General features: G+C 33.9%; 1 protein-coding gene across 1 annotated transcript in view; it reads right to left on the bottom strand.

The window, feature by feature from the left end:
• Positions 1-18,499, bottom strand: part of LOC118203076 (uncharacterized) — a 37,865-nt gene extending 19,366 nt beyond the window's left edge. Inside the window, exon 1 of the mRNA XM_035375314.2 lies at positions 16,669-18,499. Within this exon, the coding sequence (XP_035231205.1) occupies positions 16,669-16,744 (76 nt within the window). The 5' untranslated portion in view covers positions 16,745-18,499. The remainder of the gene's footprint in view (positions 1-16,668) is intronic.
• Positions 18,500-22,371: the final 3,872 nt, after the last annotated feature.

Genomic DNA, 22,371 nt, shown 5'->3' with positions numbered 1-22,371 from the left:
TAAATCAAATTGTTACCTGACCATACAATTCTCTCTCTGAACCAACCTAACATTCCCTCTAGGTTATATACTAATCGTTGCGAAGACACGCACGCACTTTTATGAAGGACTTGATTAAACATAAACAATAAATTATCAGCTAAGCTAAGTTATATTTATTGAATACAATGAAAGAATTTACTTTCTGTTGTTCCTAGTTTCTTAATTCCAAAAGAATAAAAGTCTTTGGCCTACATGGTTGGTCCATTCTTACACAGGGTTAATAACCTGCTCATTTAACTTGTCCATTTTCAGCTCAGTTTTCTTTAGAAGACTTGTACTGATCATACATTTTAGACTGAGAAAGAAATCCACTCACGAAGTAAATTAAATCTCTAATAATTTAAGATGGAAAGAAATTTTTGCTCGCCAAAATATCTGATGCTGCTCAACACTTTTGGGAACTTCCTGCTCAAAATACTGAATACTATTGATACGTCAAAACATGCATAAGTATTAAATTAAGCGAAAAAAAGCAAGCTTAACTTGGGGGAAATTTTGAATAAAGCGCTTTTGATTTTGAGGATGATCATTTATATAAGTTCTTCTTTAAAAGCGAAACATTTTGCTAATAGGAACACATTTCTGCGTAAAGAAGAGGGACCTTGTGTGACGGCCCTCGAAACCGATAGAGTTTTATTCAAAAATCTAAGCCAACTTCTGGCTAATTTTAACCTAATTTTAAATTTTAAATTGGCATATTTCTCTTTCAATGTGTTTGTTTATTGATTCGGTACTTAACATTTTGGCGTAACCACATTAGTGGTTGATTTCACCAAATCAAGTCACATCACCAAATTTTCAGAATGCGCCGAATTGTGAAAACCATGCGTATAACAATTCTTCAGCTTTAACAAGCAGCGCCGCCATTTTCCTATACGTTTTTTCTGTCGTATTCCAAGGCCCAATGGTTTTTCTTGAGAAATCGTAATGATTTTTATCCTTGAACTCAATTTAAAAATAGTTGATTGTAAGATTTGTTTACACTGGAGGGAGGAAAAAAAAACACCTGCTGCAGGAATACAGTATTCTGCCTCAAAATCGCTATAGGAAGCATTTGCTTTGAATCTGTTCTGAAAGTCAGTTTTGAGAAATTCCCAGCACAACAAAAGAAACAAAATTATGCTTGTATAAATGTCTATTTTATTGATTACTGGAATTTAAAAAAATCTGGATCCCATACACATAAATTTACTAAATTTTATAGGAAATAATAACAATAAAATTTTGAATTTTATTACGCTCCACAACACTGGCTGAGTGATTAAGATCTCCGAATAGCTCCAGTTTGATCAGAGCTCGAGCCCCGCGGAACTGAATGGGTGTATGGATGTTTTCATGCTTTTCTCCAATGTGTAATAGGGGCCAGTTCTCTTTCCGAAAGCAGGTCTCTGTACTTTAGGCAGGTAACCCTTAAGTGCTTCAAATAAATAAATAAGCTTTTATTATATTTAATTTACAAATGTAATGTAATAAATTATTACAAATAAATAATTATTAATTTAAAAATAAATAATTAATAATTTAAAAATTATTAATTTTACAAATGTAATGTAATAAAAGTTTCTTTTAAAAGTTTCACGTTCTTATAAGTATTTATGCCTACTTTTAACTGCCGAATATATTTACATTTTTTCGGAAAAGGTATCTGAATTATTACTACCCAACTTACTTGCTTTTTTTTTAAAGTAGTTTAAATTTTTTGCTTGAGACTGTATGTTTCTTTCTTGAAGAAAAAACTGAAATTTTACTAAGCATTTAAATCTTTCTCTAGGTGAAAACTTTACCTAGAAAAAAAGTCAAATAAAACAACATTTCGAAGCAGTACATTACAATGGAAAGTAAATTTCTTATTTGAGAAGCAGTAGCAATCAAACTACAATCTAAGAGATGGTAGAACTCTCTTTTACAAGGAGGAAAAAAATCTAGAATAAATAAGGAACACAAGCACACTGCTTGATGAAGACACATGTCGTCATTCTAAATCAAGCATTTTACGTAACAAAACGAACAGTCAATTCGCTGCCTCCCGGAACTACAGCTATTTCAGAATTTAACTGCTCTACTGTTCTATTCAAGGGAAGCATCAGTCTTGTATTTTCATCTCAAACAGAATTAACTGACTTTCTGTGCTACAAAGAGAATGCTGCTTAATTTCAAGAAGACACATCTACGGAAAAAATATACGGAGGAAGTTACAAAATGACAGAAAAAACTTTTACAAAAAACTGCAGTTTAAAAATATCAGATTGCAGTTTAATTCTACCATTAAAATTTCAAAAAATTAAAAACATTTCAAAAATTAAAAAGAGTAAAACTTATAAGATTAAGAAGAAACTGCAACACCTGATCCTGAAATGCAAATTCAAGTGTAGCACATAAAACAGTTTTTGATTTTAGAAATAAAGGGAATCATCGTATTTTCCCGTGCCTTCTCTCGAAGTATAAGCAGTAGCACATCTCAAAGATCTGTGTTCGAATCCTGGCGAGGGCATGTTTATTTTTCACGTTTCCCGGTTTCGAAAATTCTATATCCTCTACCGTGGCGTTCGAAATAAAATGTGATGACCGTTAATTCGTTCCTATCGGTATTAGGTCGACTGCGATTCGAGCCTCTTCCCAATCTCTCTTTAAATGAAGGAGCATGTAAAGAAAATCTCATTCCTCCGTGGTGTAAATGGTAACAATCTAGTTAGCATATCTAATGTCATCAAAAGCAGTTTCGATAGGCCTACTAGTTTAGTGTTAATCTCCCAGAATTAAAGATATGGAACACAAAATATTATGTTTAAAATGAGCCATTCAAAATGGCGGGGGAGAGGGAATGATATTATATCACTGTGAGATAAAATCATGTGGAACCTTATGAATTAAAAAAAAAAACGAATTTTTCGACATGAAGCTGCACATTCTCGTTCGTCCTTGGGTACTTGCGCTCGAGGCTTGCAACGTATACTTCCCTCGCGTGGCAATACTTTCTATTTTGTAAGGATGCTAAATCCACGAGTCGAACAGTTTTCCTCTGAGCTGTTAAAAAGGAGAAAGAAAACAGCTTGATTCCAGAAATATTCATCTAGAGGCAATACTTTATTCAACTTGTTGGCAACATCACTACAAGACTGCTGCTTGCTCACGAAATCAGTTTGCTCAAAGTAACTTCATCAGAGAAAACTTTTTAATCCATACTTTTAGCAAAAAATGAACAAAAGTTTACAGTATTTCAGCAGTTATCTTGAGAGTCACAAGACTTTGAATACTTTAAAGTAATAAAAAACTTCTTTTAAAATTTCCAGATTAGCAGCTTCACATTAACATTTAGACTACGGATCAAGATTCTGACGACTGTCTTAATTATGAAACGGTGTACAATTTACAGGTCAAATTTATTTATATATTTTGTGAATATGATTTTATGAGAAAGACGTTTTGAGGAATTTTATTAAAAACTCAGTATTCTCTCCATAGAAAATTATAAGTGACTAAGCTAAAAGATTTTTTTGTTTGTCAAGTAACTGTAAAGCACGTAAGAGCTAAAGAAAAGAATACCTTCAATGAGAAATTGTCCTGTAGTTACGTTACTTGGATAAAACCACGAAAAAACGCCATTGCAGCCACTCCGTTCCTCGGCATTCGAACACACGTCAAGGCTAAAGATTTTAAAATAGGCTTCATAAAAACCGCAATCAAATGTATTGCAACTTTTCCCAAAAATATTTCCTAGCCATCTTCCTGAGTAGATGTAGAATAAGTTTTGAAAATGAGCCAAAAAATAAAACGTGTGAAATCTTTGACGACGAAGAGAAAAAAAATTGATGATGACATCCAATAAGAAATTTTTCTGCGAGAAAGTATTAATCCAAAAAAGAAATTCAAAGTATTTAAACAAATATTACAGTTAATCTTAAATCACTTATTATTTCATATCTATTGTTATAAAATGAAGAATCTGTGAATATTTGAGTTACTCAATTAGAGCAAACACAGATAGGCTCAGAGTTACAAAATTTGGAATATATGTTGTCCGGATGATAAAGGCGTGCACCACAAAACGATTTTTCCCCCCTAAATAATTCAATTTTTATATTTTTTATTTAGTGTGAAAAAACGTTTTGCAATTTTTTGAACATGTCAATTTTAGAAAGGAACAAATGATTTCAGAATTTCACTGTATAGAACGGAAAAAAAAATCTTCGAAATGATGATCGTTCTAGACCTCCAACATTATTTACCGATTTTTTCAAATATAGCTCGATTTTTGATATTGGTACTTCTATCAAATTTAAACTCTTGCTTCCTAAAATGCAGGTTTCATACCGTCTTGAAATTTTCACAGACTAAAATAACGCTCTTTCTCCCTTTTTTATAAAAAGAATGACGAAAAAAATTAATTAGGCTATTTTTTGGTACTTTTTTCAGTAATATGCTGGAATAAGACTTTAAGCAGGAATTCTATCTTCTTCGCAATCTTGGTCGGTCACCTAATCACGGAAATAGCAGTTCTAAAGGCATGGCATATTAAACGTCATGCATACTAATTTTTCTTCTTTTAATATTGATTTTATTTATATTTTTATTTATTAATCTTACTTTTCCCCCATTGCTTGAAAGAATTATTTACGAAGAAATTAGGCTTACTACGGAAGTCTTCTGCAATTTTACAAATACTATTAAATCCCCCCCCCAGTTTTTCATTTAGTGCTCATTTTATTAGTTCCATTTTTTTTCCTTCTTATATATTTTAAAAAGTACGTATACTAGTTTGAAAAGTGGCGAACTAGCTAGCGACTAGTAAACTAGTTTAAAAGCCGTGTCACCCGCCTCCAGCCGGTAACCATTTTCTGTGGCTTTGTATGTTTTGTTCTGAGCGGTTGATGGCTCATTTGGGCAATCTTACAATTTATCCGTATCCAGCCGGTATTAGCTATGGACTTTTACGATGTAGATAAGTAGCAGACACAAAATCAAAATATACTTAGAATTCTACGAATTTATCATCATTTGCCACTTTAATTACGTTGGTCACTTTAACATCTCTAAGTAAGTTAACATTCTGCTATCTAATGCGGTTCTTATTAAATACTGTTTCCATTGTTTACATGAGCCTCGCACCCTCATGTATATAAAAAAAAGCAAAATTTGTTCCTTATTAAATTGGTTTGGTTTATTTTGATTACGGTAAAGTACCGGAAGTTTCTGCCTCAAAGAGGAATGCTTCCGTGGAGGAATTTTTGACGGAAAATAACACATAGAGAAATAGACGTTGCACATGGTGAAAGCCACGAAAACGTCCTTGTAGCCATCCCGTTCGCCGGAATTTGATTTTACTGGTCCAACTGTCTGTATTAGTGATCTTTTGCACTCAGCCACTGGTGGGCCTTTTTCATTATTACAATTTTTGAATATTTTTAAGTAGCATTTCTGCGTATTTTCCGAATATACTTTAACAACGGCATTGAAATTCGAGTTGCTTGATGGTCTATGCATGTTTAATGAAACCATTGTCTACCAGGAGCAAAATTTCTGATCACTGGTTTTTAATGCGAATGAATAACAAACATCCAGGCGAGGTTTCATTTTCAGATACAGTTTCGGATTAAGATACCTGTTGTGCTCATTATTTAAAAGTCATTAGATCAGAACATTATTTTTATCATTTAATTGAATGCCACGAATAGTTAAACAAGAAGAGTTTTAAAGTGAAACGATGATATTTCCGCTGAAGGACATGATGAATAAATGATGATAAGACAGAAATAACTCATCCTTGTGTTGTTTTATCCACCGCATAAGGAGCGGCTGAACATGCGCTTGATAGATAATCGCTGCGATACATAATTCACGCCTAGTCTCATTTTGCTCGTCTATCATTCATTTTCTTCCAACTAAAAACTTTTCGTAGGGCCGGTAGAAAGTGGTTTTGGTAGTGACTTTCTGGTCGAAACATAAAGAAAAAACTGTCTGCGAGACTTATAAAAAGGGTATTTTTACGCTTTGTTTAATCCTTTTCGAGCACAAAAGAATGCATTCTGAAACAATAAACGATGGTCTCTAAACACTTTGCAGGTTTCAGCCGGTTGCGTAATCGAAACTCACAGTTAAAGTTTGAATGTTTATATAAACCATTGTCCTAAAAAAAGAACCAGAAAGATGTTTTAAGCTTCGAACATTCAGTTTTCTGTTATTGCACATATGCGATGCATCAACAATCTTTTAAATTCGTGTGTTTAGCTTACATGACAGTAATCTTAAATATTATCATAATGCTTCATAAGAATTATTCTTGTGATTCTTACCTGGAATACAATGACAGTATATTTAACATGGCGTGAAATAATGAAAACAGGTGTTATAAATGAGTTATTTTTACATTCAAAAAACAACTTGAAAAATTCAAATAAGTGTGTTGGTTATATGGGGTTTCCAAATATCATAAAATACACGTCAGTTTCGATCTCAAAATACATTCCTGTCGAATAGGCTGGCTGAGTGCGCCTTTTCATAGATTTCCAGATTTCCTCATGTATAACGTGGATACGAGACACAGAAGATCCTCCGTGAAGCCATCCCTTTAATAGCCTTCACGTGCTTTGCTATAATCAAATTCAGTTGACGCCACCTAATATGATCGTGGCTAATGTTATCTTTCAGGTATTTTTATCGAATTTCCCAAGTCCAGCCTGTTTGTATACGAAACCATGGGAACTACATCGCTTATTGCAATCAACAATTCGGTTAATATGACTAAACTATAATAAAATATTTTAAATTAAATAAAGTCGCCAAATAAAAGACAAAATCGCCAAAGAAAATCAAAATAAACTATCAAAATTGTCAAGTGTCAAAAATATCGCCTAATAAGGGTTTAAGACGCCAAATAGCCTTTTTTTTTTAAATTTTAGTTAAACATTTAAAAACTAGACAAAAAAAAAAAAAAAAAAAAGCAACCATAGTTTGGTATAGATTTTGAGAGTGATCAGACACGGGTTCCTCTTCTTCAGGAGCAAAACAACTTCTGCTAAATTCTTACCCTACCCTGGGAGAAACAAATCACCTGAAAACATCTACACCAAACTAAGGTTAATTTAGAAGTGAAACAACAAGCGTTAATTACATGGCATTAATTTATGATGCAATATCCCTATCGTTTGGCGATGTATTTTGAACAATTTGTTTTAAACACATGATTTTTATGTTCTCCATCATGACGAAATTAACTCTTAAACTAGTAGTTTGTTGTAACTTTTAAATTAGTATTTCAAGTGTTAAAAAATTCAGTCTGAATATGATCGTCAGATCGCAGTTTTTTAGCAATATATAATATTAACAGAATTGCATTTTTTTCCTGATCGTAGAAGACTTCTTTAATATATTACCAAATTTTGACTGTGAAATTATTAGGTTGTTTTATTTCTTACTGCTTTTAAGAAACAGCTAACCCTTATCATATACAGATTGACCATAAAATCTTCCCCGATATATAAACGCCTAGCTCTATCCGCTCAATCAATCAGAATGAAATTTCAGATATTGTTATTTGAAGGTAAGGGTACGACAATGTGATAGAGATCTGACAGCAGACTGATTTAAAGCAACAGAGCTCTCATGGTTGCGATTACAGTTAAAAGATTTCAAAATTTTCGATTGCAACACCCAATTTTTTCCAGCGCAAATTAACAGAGCATTGAAAAATCGTAAATGGCGTTTAAAAATACATGTATGATGAAACTGCCGGCGTTAAACGTTTGCAAAGAACAGCCTTGTAAAGGACCGATGACAACACAAGAGAGGAAAGGGGAATATTTGTATTTTTATTGGAATTACAAATTTTCAACGTGTACTGCATTTGAAGACAGAGTCATCTTCCAGTAACTTCAGTTTCGCGGCCACCACGATCTCCCGATCTCGCTCCACTGGATTTGTGGTTTTGGAGTTATCTGAAATCTAATGTGTACACATCAAATCTACGAGATTTATCAGGATTGAAAGATGCCATAAAACACGAAGTTATACAGATCTCTCCTGCGATGTTAAGTTCATCATAGTTGTCAACAAACTCCCGCATGTAGTGCGGTATCTTCTGCGAAGGTGGTCTGGTTGAAAGCTTGTAATTTCGAAAATTATTTTTTCCTCTACTCTCTTGTCATTGGTCCTTTACAACGCTTTTCTTTGCAAATGTTTTACGCCGGCAATTTTCGTTATGCGTGTATCGGTTCAACGCCAATTATAGTTTTTCAATGCGCTGATTAATTTGAACTGATCAATCAGAAAAAGTGTGTGAGCGTTGCCGTTTGAATATTTGTAAATTTTTTCACTCTAACTGTAACCAGAACTCTGTTGTTTTAAATCACAATCTCGAGCGCATACCTTCAAGCAACAGCATCCGAAATTTCTTTTCGCCTGGTTGAGCGGATAGGTCTCCAAGTTTCATATATAGGAAAAGTGTTTTTTTTTTTTTTTTTTTTTTTTTTTTTTTTTTTTTTCCACCCCGTATTTTATATACCCTGGTTCTTCGCTTATACCACAGATACATCAAGAAACGAACTGTCGAAATTTTCAAGCAGTATTTTTTGCGAACTTCCAAATACAATTTTTTCATTCAAAGAATGTAAATATTGCTTACTAATGCATTTAAAAGCAACATAATATATTTTTTCTGTTTAGCAGTATTGTAAAATGAACAAATCCTAACTTTAAGTTTGAAGAACCTGACAAAATAGTTTGAAGGAGCGAATTACGTTTCGAATATATGAGCTCTGATTATCAGTTTTCATGCCAAGAAGTGTTTTATCGTGTCACACCAAGGGATGTTTTATCCTGTTACACCTGGCATTGCTGTTGTAATGCACTTCGCAATATACCTGATTAATTGATTTTGCTCTTTATTCAGATTCGGGGCTTGAATTTCGATTTGAATCACTACAGCATGTCTGTATCAAATTTGACCTTGTTCTTTTCCCGTTATTTTAGTTATGTAGATGGCCGCATGTTAATGTGACCTGAAAGTCTCAACTTAGCAACTACAGACATAAATTAGAATTTCGTGGAATGAAAATGATTAGATAACGTCTAACACTAATTAAATCTTCTTTTTTAGGCCAACATAAGAAATTATTTTTTGGTTATCCAATACAGAAAACTTGTATAATTCCTTCCCTGCTAATTGTAGTTTAAAAAGATAATTTGTTAGTTAATTTTTTTTATAATAGATTATGGAAAAGCTTTCGAGGCTATTTGCCTACAGAGAAGGGTGTCTTGATGAAGAAGTTTCTAATAAAAACCGTCCATATATAGAGAAAAACTTAGAAAACGCCACAATAAACTATATTTCACTTGAAAATAATGAAGCAAGATTTCTCTGTGACCAAAGAAAATGTTGGTACTATCTTCCACTCATCTAAATGTTGGTAATTACGATAAAGAAAGTAAGAGGCATCTCTCTGAGAGTTTTGCTATGTGGATGACATTTTTTTTGAAGAAAATTGACTCGTATTTATATAGAGAAACAATATCAAAACTCAACCTGCCGAGTAATGAATAGAAAAGTGTTTGAAACTGTCAATATTTCGGTGGCTTTTGTTCATTCAGTGCCAAAGAAAATCGAAAAATTACTTTAATATTTCGAGCAACAGAAAAACTTTTCTGGACTTACAGACTTATAGGACTTATAGAACACCCACCAGCGGTCGAGCGGCTAAGTCGGTAAACGCTGATAGTTCGATGTGGGGTTTCGAATTCCGCTAAACGGGCTGGTGCATGGGCGTTTGTGGTTTTCTCCATGTGTAACGTGGATACGAGCCAGTTTACCATAGAAATTCCTCCGCGAAGGCATCCCTTCCCTTAGGAAGATAGCCCTTGATTGCCATATGCAAATAAACCAAACCAATTTTTTACACTACAATACGGGCCAAACTATTTCTCTAGAAAGATAATGTGCAAACTTGATATTTTTAGTGAGAAAACACACTTTTGCTTAACTTATTTCGACAGGGACAAAATTTTTCTACATGTAAGAAATATTGCTTTTAGATGAAGTATTTCAATAAAAGAAGAACGAAGTAGAATGATAAACTTTAAAAGACCATTTTATAGATAATACCTTCTATGATAACAGATATGCTTTGTAAGAGTCAGGTACAACATATTTAATTCAACAACGGGAAAACTGCAATGCTAGTCAATACATTTTTCTGCAGAAAATTGTTTGCCGCGTGCTGTCCAATAGTGGAAATGATCCCTCTTTCTAATCTTTTAGTTGATTTTGGGTAAAATGAAACTATACAAAGCACACTAAAATATTTATTTTTAAATACGAATTTCAATAATATACATGCTGTAAGACTCGGAATCATTTAGCCCACCAGTGGGTGAATGGTTAAGACCATTGGATGTTAGCAGTTCAACCTGCCCTCGTAGCTTTGCAATTTGCAAATAACCTTATAAGGTATTTCTCCTTCCTTCTTAGCGTGCCTTCGTGGTGTAGTGGTTTTGCACACTAGGCCAGTATTCCAGAGGTCCGTGGTTCGATTCCCGGCGAAGGCGACTGCTAATTTTTCAATCTCGCTTGCTTCCAATTTACCTAATGTCTCTATAACCTAACGGAACTAATTAAGTTAGCATAACTTATTTGATTAAGCACACAAGAGTTGCCAACCTAATCAAAAGGGATATGCCTTCGTCTTTTTAAAAGAAACTGATTCTTATCCAAGTTCACGCATGGGAAAAATTACTAAAATATCCAGGCAGCCACACCTTTCATCAGGATTTCAACCCGAGTCAACCTACCGGCATTCAGTTGTCTCATCCAATCGGACCCACCAGAAGGCCGAGCGGTGAAATCGCTAAACACTGGTAATTCGATCCGAGCCTCGAATCCCGCGAACGGGCAGGCTGCATGGGCATTTTCGTGGTTTTTCCCATGTGTAACGTGTATACGAGCCAGTTTACCTCAGAAAGTCCTCCACGGAGGCATCCCTTCCCTTAGACAGATAGTCCTCGAGGCTTTGTCGTAGTTTAATAAACCAAGCCAAATCCATCAAATTGGCCACCGGTGGGCCATATTAATGTTTAGGATTTAGATTTATCGTATATAAGTTTTGCTAACTTAAGAAATGCTTATGTTTGATTTACATGAATTCCTGAATTCACAGTATACTGTTTAGTCAAGTAATGATAAAAGTATTTCAAATAATCTAGTTATCTTTTAAACAGCTGGAACCTATATTTTAACAGTTGAAACAGTCGAAATCATTAATCATCGCTATCGTTATCGTTAGCCGAATCATCGTTATTCAGAGTTTTCGAAATACAAATGAACAAAAAGTGCAATAGTGTCTGCAGAAAGATAAACAGGATGGAAACTGTAGAGAGTTTCATCCTAGGATGTTTTGGACACAGCTACTCAAAAGTAGTCTGTAGAAGAGTGAAACAGGTTTATTGATTGAGGAAAAACTATCGGTCTAGAGGGCTATCTGTCTAAGGAAGGGATCTATCGCGGAGGATTTTCTATCAGAAACACGAAGAAAATCACGAAGATCCTACGTAGCCAATCTTTTGGTGGAGCGACAAAAAGTGGCAGTAAAGATGGAACAGGACGCTGGTTTTCGTGGGTATTGGAAAATATGGACAAGCGCTACGTGTCATACTGGTTCTAAGCTGATTTTCAGTTCAGGGTCTGTGTAGTTTTAAGCATTATTATAAGCAGTTATACTTCTAAGTACTATCTATCATATTGTCCTGGAAAAAAACGCAACATGGCTAAAAAAAAAAGAACTTAGAAAAAAAAAAACACTCTATCCGACCTTTATAATCGCAATCTTTGGTCATAGAGATATACTTCCAATGCAGGCGTGTTATAAATAGAGAAAATACTCATGTTTTGGCACTTTCAAATTTAAAAAAAATAATTTTGGAAAAAATACGAAATCTAATTTTTAATGCGGTCCCCCACTTCCTATACTTATATTTGGGAAAGCTTCATACTCGTTTTGAAAAAGCAAACATGCAAGAAGTATGACGAAAATTGACCAGCACATTTAATTTCAAAATTTCCAATTTTTGATGTATTTTCAACTTACTTTAAGGCATCGATTAATTAAGTTAGAATAATTTGAGTAAATAAGTTTAATTGGAAGTGCAGAAAAAAGGGTGTATAATCCAATAGGCTTACAAAGAAGTCATGTGGTGTTCAAATCAGTTCTTTTATGAAACTTTATTATTATTGAATTATGAAAGTATTAAAATTTAACGGCCAAATTCGGGAAGAATAACGGGGACGCCAAATTCGTATTAGATAATTACTTTACTCTAGCAACCTTTTTGTACTATTTTGCTTTATTTGATTTTTTGATATAGTACATTTCCTCTTAGATTGATTATCTGTACAAAGCTGTATATTAATTAAGCGGATAATTGGTTCTTCACTGGTGATATATAAATTCGGTTTTAAAAAGGGCGCTGCGACGCTCAAGCTCCAAGAGAGGCTGAAGCGTTTATAGCTTTGTTTTCAGAGAATATGAGAGTGAACCATACTATTAATGCCTTAAATTAAGTTTTAATACTACAATAAATATCGCTTTGTATTAAAAACTAATTATCACACATAAATAAAATGATTAATTAAACAATTAAATCTAAAATTATTAACTATATTACATATATAAAAAGGGGTTGACAGATAATTCTCTGGATAAAATATTTCTGAAAGTAATGTTGCAAATATATAGTTTAGAAAACAAATGTTGCGGGATTTTAAAATATAATTGTGTACGTAAACGACAGAGAAACCCAATGAATAACTAATCAAAACCACCTGTTTTTATAATAGATGTAACAGAAACAGGCCGACTGAACTTTAAATTTCGTGAAACTACCGTTTAGAATGGTTTTAGTGTAGACCATCTTATTTACGAATGCCTGGGGTTTAACACTTCAGCCGTTAGCAGTCTTGCCTCCTAATATTTCTGGGTCACAGTGTTAAAACATCTCGGGCATCATCAAGTGCAAAGCATGTGTTATCATATTCTTCGCCATGAGTCCAAAATCATGAGTGCAGTTCTCGAGTCTTACGTAAAATAGATGAGCATGAAGGCAATCATATTCACTTATAAGATGGAACGATGTCACAGCTGTAAAACGAGCAGAATGTGGGAGAATATATTCCTTCTTTAAGAGAATTGCAAAAAAACAAATAACTCAGACAACACAAATTTGACAGACAGAGAACTTTGTGGATGAAAGATAAGCTAATCTGTGCAATAGTAACTAATCTGACGCTAGATTTTACCGACTTTAAAAAAACACATGTTTTGAATAAAATTAGATGCTATATTACACCAACAAGGGGTGGAATGTAACGGATGACGGATGAAATGTGATACCCCTAGTTTTATAGCACACAGTGCTGCTACTTTTTTTGTACTTGATTGAAAGAAATCGTGGCAATTCCTTATTATAGTGGCCCCGAGATTGAATCTCTAACCAACAGAAATATTTTTCCAAAATCTCACCACGTCTTATTATATTAGCATAGTGTTTGCCACGTGTCCTTATATTAACACTGTGTTTCATTTTTGCTAAGGCTTTCGACTTCGCATTGTGTTTCAAAAAATATTCCTTGACTTTTTTTTTTGTGAATATGCATTAATAATCTTATGCGTTAATAATCTGATTACCTTTTCTTGGGCAGAGGATTTCACATCCATGAAATGGTGTGACAAACAGTTTAATATGTGTGAAAAATGTTGCAATTGATCGGAAAATTACATGCTGGAAGTGTGTTCCTTACACCAGATGCAAAGATTCAGTGGGCGAACAGTCGGTTCCTATAAAATAGTTGAAATCGATGAAAGTTTGTTCATTGTAGAGTACTCCCACATTAGTGGAAGACGGAGAGTACATTGTCATTCAAATCTCAGATAGAGATGCTGGTACACTTACGCAGAACAAACATGTGCAAAATGGATCAACAACCTAGTCAGATTGCTGGAAGGAACATTTAAGAAGTTGGTTACAGTCACTCTACTGTGGACCCTAAATACAATTTCCTAGACCCAACAATGGGTGTTCAAATCCAAAATGTGGAAAGAAGGATATGATTTAGTCTTGACTGGCAGAAATTCCATTCAGTAATACAAAATGCTGTGCACACAATTATACGAACACAGTTATTGATTAATATGCCATACTGTGGTGAATTTTTCGTTGTATTTCGAACACATGTTCTACCGTAGGATCATAGTCTGCGAGTTTAATAATGTGGTCATAGATTGAAGACATAATTGTCCTGAAAAAGTTACGCAAACTTGAAAGAATAAAATCTTTTGCATGTTGCACTTTCAGATCGTATGTAATTTCTAATTTCTCGTAAACCATAGTGCATTTGTGATGGCTCTTAAAAACTTATTCTGAAAAGCCATTAGTTCTTTTTCCTGTCAGTTTTTAAAGTCGTAGCCCACACAAGTATGGCGTAGAAAAGTGAAATATAAGCACTAAAAATAATATTTAAATAATACAAACATTTAGGCAATAAAATATAAAACACACATTTTAAATTTTTCTGTAACTTTGTTGGATATACGGATTGAAAAAAAGCTGGCAATGACTAGAAACTATAAAAAATATATTTCAAAATTTAAATGTTCGACGAATGGTGATTTCACATTTTATAAACAATTCTATATGTATTTTTGACACTGTTTCTTCAACACTACTCTCGCTCGTACTGCTATAGTTACAAAGGCCGGTTAATACTGCCATACACTGCCGGTAATGTACTGCCGGTTAATGTAATTAATACAATGCAATACTACAAACGTCAATTTAACGGGACTTTTGAAATATAGAGAAGAAAATTTCTAGTGGTAACTGCCACAATATATTATTACTCTCACTATGTAGTTTTTCGTTCTATTCTTTCAAAATTATTTTTGTACTTTGTAATGTTTATAAAATTTCTTGTCAAAATTTTTTGATTTCAGGAACATCTCCATTATTTTTTAATTTGCGATATTTGCTTGTATTATGATTAATTAGGGAATCCAAATCTTGGCACATTGTAAAGTGTGCAGTTCCATACATTTTTCGAAACGGTTAGAATTATGTAGAATGGTATAATTAGGTATTGCGTTAAGTAAACGGAAAGTTGTCTCTCATTATTATGCCAGACCCAAAAAAGTAATTTTTAAGGTTGGCACTCAACTTGTTAATTTAATTACGATATGTCTCTGGCTGCATCGCATAAATTGCGGATTATTTCGTTTTACGGAGAAATGTCTTGCAGCTAGTAGAATAAAGTTAAATGCTAGTTTACAGTCGCTTTCAAATATCGAAACTAAATAAATTAATGGTCTCAACGCATCGAGTGATTATTTTAGAATAAACAATCACAATCTTATCATAGTCGCGTGTTTAGGGACTCGGCCGACTCTGATAAGTTAAATTAAAAAAACAAAAAGAGGAAAAATATATAAACACTTTTACTATCTCAGTTACTCGAAACAAACTCTTCATTGATACATACTGCAATGTGGACTGACGGATTCTCCCTTTTTTTTTTTTCTAGCCACTATAATCTAGCACAGTAAACATTACTTGATTGATGAGCATATATTTAAAAATACACTGCAGGAAAAAACGGCAAAGGCAGAAAATGGATGAAATTTGTTTGGTTACATTTTTTATATAACGCAAGCATTTTGCAGAATCATTTCTCGTCGACATTATACAATTATCAGCAGGTTCATTTGAATTTTTTTTATTAAATATGAGGTGGGAAATTTTTATTTGTAACACATTAACTAAATAAAACTTCTGTCATGTTGAAAATACGTAATATTATTTTTTATACATAAAATAATATTTGCTTTCTTTGCTCCTAATACGCAAAAAATATACTGGTCAATGGAATGGTCTTTTATATGTTTGAAGTAATGTGCGGTGGGTACAAGTAAAACTGCTTAAAAGATGGAAGGTGTTCTCTATTTAAGCGCGGTTCACACAGGTTAAGCATAGGTAAGTTCCCTTTAAACACAGCAGAAAGAAATACTACGCTATTTCGCGCGCAACCTAAATGAAATTTTACGTTTAAGTATCAGTGGAAGAACATCAATTGCGGAACCGACTATCAAGCAAAATTTTCTAAATAATAAAAATACGTTTTTTTTAAGTAAAATAGTTTTTAGACACAATTTTACTCTTATAAAATGATTACGTAAAAAAAATTCTAACAGTTCAATTAGCATTATTTTTGTTTTAATGTTTTTGGTTAAGGAAAAGTACTTCTTCATTCGAAGTTTCATTGCAACGAAATTTTTAAACAACCGCTGAATACTTTTTTTTTAAAACTCTACAGAAGAACTGCTTTTCTTTCTTCGAAATTTCTTTTATTCTTTGAAGCTAGAAAATTATTTTTAACGTTAGATATTTCGCAATAGGTTTACAACTGAATGCAGGAAAATTAACTAACTTTTTGGGTATCTATATCAAACTGTTACGTCTGCGGTGAAATAATTTTTTGAAATTAAAACATACCATAATGATGATTGGGATTCGAATTATTATTATTATCGTTACTATTTTTTCTGAAATTTCATGCAGTTTGCATTTCAAAGTGGAAAAATTATAATTTCTTACCTCTGGATTGTTGATTTTCCTCATAATCCACCGCAGATTTGTATCTTTTATTTGTGATCAAAAACGCTCGAGGCATCTTTTCATATCACAGAACCAATTCTAGACTCACAGCACGATACTTGAAAATTTTTGCCACAGTTCTGTTCAAATTTCACTTGGGGCTCGGAACGTATACAACATAAGACCCTTTAATAAATGCAACAGTACCACTTGACGGAAGGGAAGACAGTGACTTGACTTTTTAAAACTCCTGCGATGATGCCAAAAGGAGAGGGGGTGTGTAGGAGGGGTACGTTCGGGGTTGTTGCGCCACGTGGGTTAGGTCTGAGGGGGGTCTGCTTCCGGTTAAATGAAGATGGTCCTCCCCTTTCTTCTAAGGTTCTTCTTCCTGTCTTTCTCCGCACTTTCTTCTCTTTTTTTATTTTATTATTATTATTATTTTTCTTTTAAAGATACTACTTTCTCTCTTTGAGATCTTTTATTACAGGAGTAAACTCTTCTGAGATACGATGTTGTGGTCCAGCAATGTTTTTGTTTGGTTAAGTTATAGGTATAACATGTCTCAACAAGTGGACCACTGACAAACTTTTTCTCTCTTGCTTCCAGTCTTTGAATGTTCGCTTAATTTAGCTTCTTCGCATTTTTAATTTTAACTCAGTCGTCGAAACGCATTAAGTAGTTTTCTTGATTGAGTCTTTATGCATGAAATAAAGCACTGTCCAATAAGTTTCAATTCTGTTCACTCTTCAGAATCTCTCTCTCTCTCTCTTTTTTAATGTGTTTTGTCGTAGAAGGATATTATAATCACATCACTGCAAAATATTTCTTCCGAAAAAAAATGGCGAAAAGTCTTCCGAACTATTTCTCAGTTTACAAATTCAAATTTAATGTAAAAAGATTGATACTCGCAAAATCAAACATCATCACTTCAGAATATTCTTCATCGCAAAAATATTTCATCGAACTGAACTTTTTTTAAAATCCTGACAAAATCCGTTTGTTACTTTAGTGTCAAAATAGTGTTGCCAATCTCCTGAACTGCTATAATAAGTTCTTTTAAAGTTTAAATACTTTATAGCAATCTCGTTTATAGAAATATTTTATGTGGTCACGTGCTAGCTATTTCTAGTTATTTCTATTTAGAAAAGTAACTTTTATCTCATTTGATTTTACTTATCTTTTATTTAAATCTTGTTCTCGAGAAGTTGATTTCATATATATTAACTCGCGCAACTGTTTCAAACTAACATTTTTATTTTATTTTTTTTTTTTCAGAAGTTGCGTTATCGAAGTAAATTTCTTTGACCAGACATCATTGTAATTAGATTGTAATGAATATATTGCAATTAAATTTTAAATAGCAATCGATATTTTGACATCGTAATATTATTGTTGCTACAAATAATTGTTAAACGAATTTACTTAGACTTCATAATTAGTTTATAAAATGCTTACGATTTGGAAGCTCGAAAGTTATTTCGCAAAAGTTTCATTTTTTTGATGGAAAAGTACTCTGATATATATAGAATTATTTTATAGAATTATTAATTTATAGAATTATTTTTACTGTACAATAAATTATTATTTTGTGATAAAAATTGCCGAGAACAAATAAGAGTTCAGCTTAGAAATCTATTTACACAGGCATGACTAATGGAAATTACAGACTTCGGTAACTCGTTCTCTTGTATTGCACAATTTTTGCGTGATGACTTCTGTAGTTGCGGAGTAGGTACGACTGAGCGGGTTGTTGAATGCAATGCGAAGAAGAAGGTACAGGAAGAAATTTATGACGTCAAGGGAATGGAGGTATGGTAGTAGAGGATGGATTCTAAGATGTTGAAGGATGCAAATATCCACTGTTAGGATTTCCAGCTTTATTTGGGACGAGGGCCAACATACGTCCACGTGCATTTTGAAGGCGGGAGCACTACATTTGATCTACCAATGGCGTTCGAGATTTCTTCCCAAAAGTTCAAAAATAACTCTCGCTGGTGGGTTTCGACATCTGGTCCTCTCGGAGCGCGTGGCATACCTACTGTATGATCTTTCATCATCCAAATCGTTCCATCCTTCCCACCCTCTCTCTCCACTTCCATTTTTCTTCCTTTTTACATCTCTGAAGAAAGTTTTGTAACTGCAAACGCACTGGAGAAAGAAAGGAGTTCACCCTAAATTTAGGAATTAATGCAACTGAGGGGAAAAAGGTATTTTTGACCATGTATGGCACTGTTTGACAATTGACTTACCCATATGCGGCGCAAAGTTTTGGCATTCATTAGTTAAGCCGTAATATCCTAGCGGAAATAGAGTTCTTTAGAGATTTGGTTAGTTACTGAAGAACTATGTAGCGACTGTTTGCTGAGTTCTTGTTGCGTGAGTAACAGTTCCAAAGAAGGGATAAATACTCTTTAATTCTATTTCAAAATAGATGTACTGATGCCTCTCTTGTGTGTACAAGAAGCTCCAATTGGGCTTTACTCAAAATAGAAATGTAAGACTAACTAATACTAAATAACATTAATCAGCCGAAGGTGCACAGAATCAAACTCGCGTATTTTCCCCTTAACTGTGGATCACCGCTTATACTAGCAGGCACGTGTCAAGCGTGGCCGTCGAATAGCAAGCTTTAACTAATGGCAACTACGTAGCCGAGAGGCATAACACGCTCTCCTAATGAAGTAACTCAGACCTCCTCAAATGCTAGTGTGTACCTTATTTGCATAAAACGTAATACTGAAAACTCATTCTGGTAGGAAAACGTAGGTGGGAAATTAAAAAGGTAAAGGAAAGATTTGTTCAAAAATAAACAAATAACTGTTTTCAATATAACATAAAACCCTTACAAAGCAAGCTTAGCTTAGCTTTACAGGAAGGGGGTATAAAGTAAGCAAAAATATTTGCTTTATACCCTCTTTCAAAATTGAAAATCTATAACGAGAATTTTAACACTCAGGCCTGGGAAATCACTGGGAATTTTATATCTAGAAATGACTCCCCCATTCCATTTTTTAAAATTATATATCAATACTTCTGTGCTAAGAATTACTTTTCTGCATATCATAGGTAAATTGGAATCATTTATTGTATTTCGTGTAATAGGCACATTAGTCCAAAGGGGCGGTAGCCCAGAAGAGCTATTAGTCTCAAAATGGCATTTTGAAATTCACTATAAACGTCAAATCACTTTTAAATTGTTGCGACCGAACATTATCGTCCTGTATTATATATAAAGAAATTAAATAATGAAGAATCTGCATTAATGTATGTGTGTTTCTCGCATCGTGATAAGAGATCGATACCTAGAGCCATCACATTTTGAATAACGTAGGCACCTGGAAGCCCGAATTTTGAATTTCGAATGTGTTTTATTATCTATTTCATATTCTTTAAACTTTAACGAATTTTTGGTTAATAAACTCACCGATTTCAAATCGAGCACTGTACGAATTTCCAGCGCGCGAGATTGTCTATCGAAAATTCTATAGATATGCTGTTTTTAAAATATTTTGTGATATTGCTGTTGAATTGAATTTTTTTGCAGTTTAAATGCGAAGAGCATGATGTTTAATAAATAAAGGTAACGCACAAAACATTAAAAAATGTTTCTTTGTGTGTAATATAAAATCTGAAAGCTTTCGGATTGGATTCTTTTATTTTTGATTCGAAATATAAAAGATTTTATCCGTAGAAAAGAGTTTGAAAAAGAACAGTTATTCTAAACTGAAAATAATAATGACAGTATGGGATACTTTCTTACACCATACATGTGTCTTATAAGTTCTTATACCTTTAACATAAACCCGTTGTAACGTCTTAAGCTATTTTATCGTCCACCACGAAATATAGTAATTTAATACAATGTAATGAACTCACCTCACAAGTGGTTTATAGGTCTGCTTATGCTCTCTCATTGAACACATAAGTTTTTTTTACGTGCTTCAAAGTATTTCGTATCAGTGACACGTTTGATCATATTGAATCAGGTGTAATTAAGGGAAAGAAAAATAGCCAATTTTTCTCCTATGCAGCTTGAGGAGCGTACCGATATATAAAACGTTTCGACTTTGTTTTTCACCGCAAGATATATAAATGGTAAACATGTCAAAAACAAATCTCTTACTGTGTTATCCTCTCACAGAAAACACCTACAAGGGAAGAAACTTTTAACGCCATTGACGATTATTTTGGGAGAAAGGACATTGGTTATGCCAATTGCTATGGTGTTTGTACAGACTAGGCAACGCCAATGGGAAGACATTGCACAGAATTATGATGGTGAGTCAAAGAAATGATATCCCATGTAGTTTGGAGCTATTCTTGCATCGACAAAGTAAAGCCTAGCTTTCAAATTCCTATTACTGTCACCGAGAAAACCACTGAATGAATTTGTAAAAGTTCATTTCATTAAACCTGTTTACATTCCTATATTCGAATGGCGCCGAAATCGAAAGAGTAGTTTCGATTCAAAATAACATTAATAAATTCAGCTACTCTCAGTTTATTCAAACCAAACTGTAAACACATAATAATGAAATAACCACACGTAAACACCTAGTAATAATCCAATAACATGGGTAAGTTTTAAAATAAGTATTAGAACAGTTATAGGTCAGCTACATTCTAGCGACCGAATTCTGTCGACGACAAAATCTCAAGCGTGTTGCCAACGCAGGGCAACGAAAAAGTGTAAATTAATTCGAGAGGCATGGAAATAAACATACTCCCACCCTATCAGGTTCAGTCTTGATACGAAGGAAAAGGTGAAGGTTTATTAGTTGTTCTTTTGAAGACACCAGTTTTAGTTTTGACTATGGCTACGCGAACTAATCCGTCCTTGCCAAGATGGAAATCGATGACACGTCCTATAGGCCATGCTAAAGGTGGAGGTCCATCTTCGATGACAAAAACCGAAGTGTCTATCTCCAGGTTAGCTTTGGCGTGCTGTCAGTTCCATCGCTGCTGAAGAAGTCAGATATTCGTTTTTCCAACGATTCCAAGATCAACGTCGAATGTTCTGAATAAGTTCCCATCTGGGCGAACAGGCAGCTAGGTGTCTGGAATGGAAGTCAAAGTATCACCTGTAATAAAATGACATTAATAGAGTCAATATCCGGGGTTAAAATATTAATAGAGTCAATATCCGAATCGTTCATGTAAGTAAGTGGACGCGAATTCAAAATAGCCTCGATCTGGGTAAATAGCGTTGACAACTATTCGTAGGTCAAAACAGTCCCTTTCAATACTCTTCTCAGATTAAATTTCGCTGAGCGAGGGCCAACTTCCCAAATTCCTTCAAAGTATGGTGAAGCAGGCGGTATAAAATGCCATTCAATAGATGGCTGAGTTAGTTCTCGAGAGACTGACTCTGCTGCGTACAAAGAAGACCAAATCTGATTATCTTCTGTAATTTTCGGCATGCTCCCACAAAATTGGCGCAGTTGTCACAGTAAACATGACGTGGTACATCGCGGTGCGAAATGAAGCGTTTAAGTGCAGCAATAAACGAGTCCGCCGTCAGATTACTGACTGCTTCTATATGCACAGCTTTAGTCGACAAGCAAATAAACAAAGTTATATAACCTTTCGTTGTTTTAGAACCACGACCCTTATTGAATTTAAGCTAATAGAACCAGTATAGTCGACACCAGATGCGAAAAATAGGTTGTTCGAAAGTCCCACGATGTTCAGGTAATTCACCCA

This window comes from Stegodyphus dumicola, chromosome 3 (genome assembly GCF_044657685.1).
Source record: "Stegodyphus dumicola isolate Sdum_Otavi_A_Nest chromosome 3, ASM4465768v1".
Lineage (NCBI taxonomy): Eukaryota > Metazoa > Arthropoda > Arachnida > Araneae > Eresidae > Stegodyphus > Stegodyphus dumicola.
Note: the sequence above shows the minus strand (reverse complement) of the source record. Positions and strands in the feature narration are given on the sequence as shown.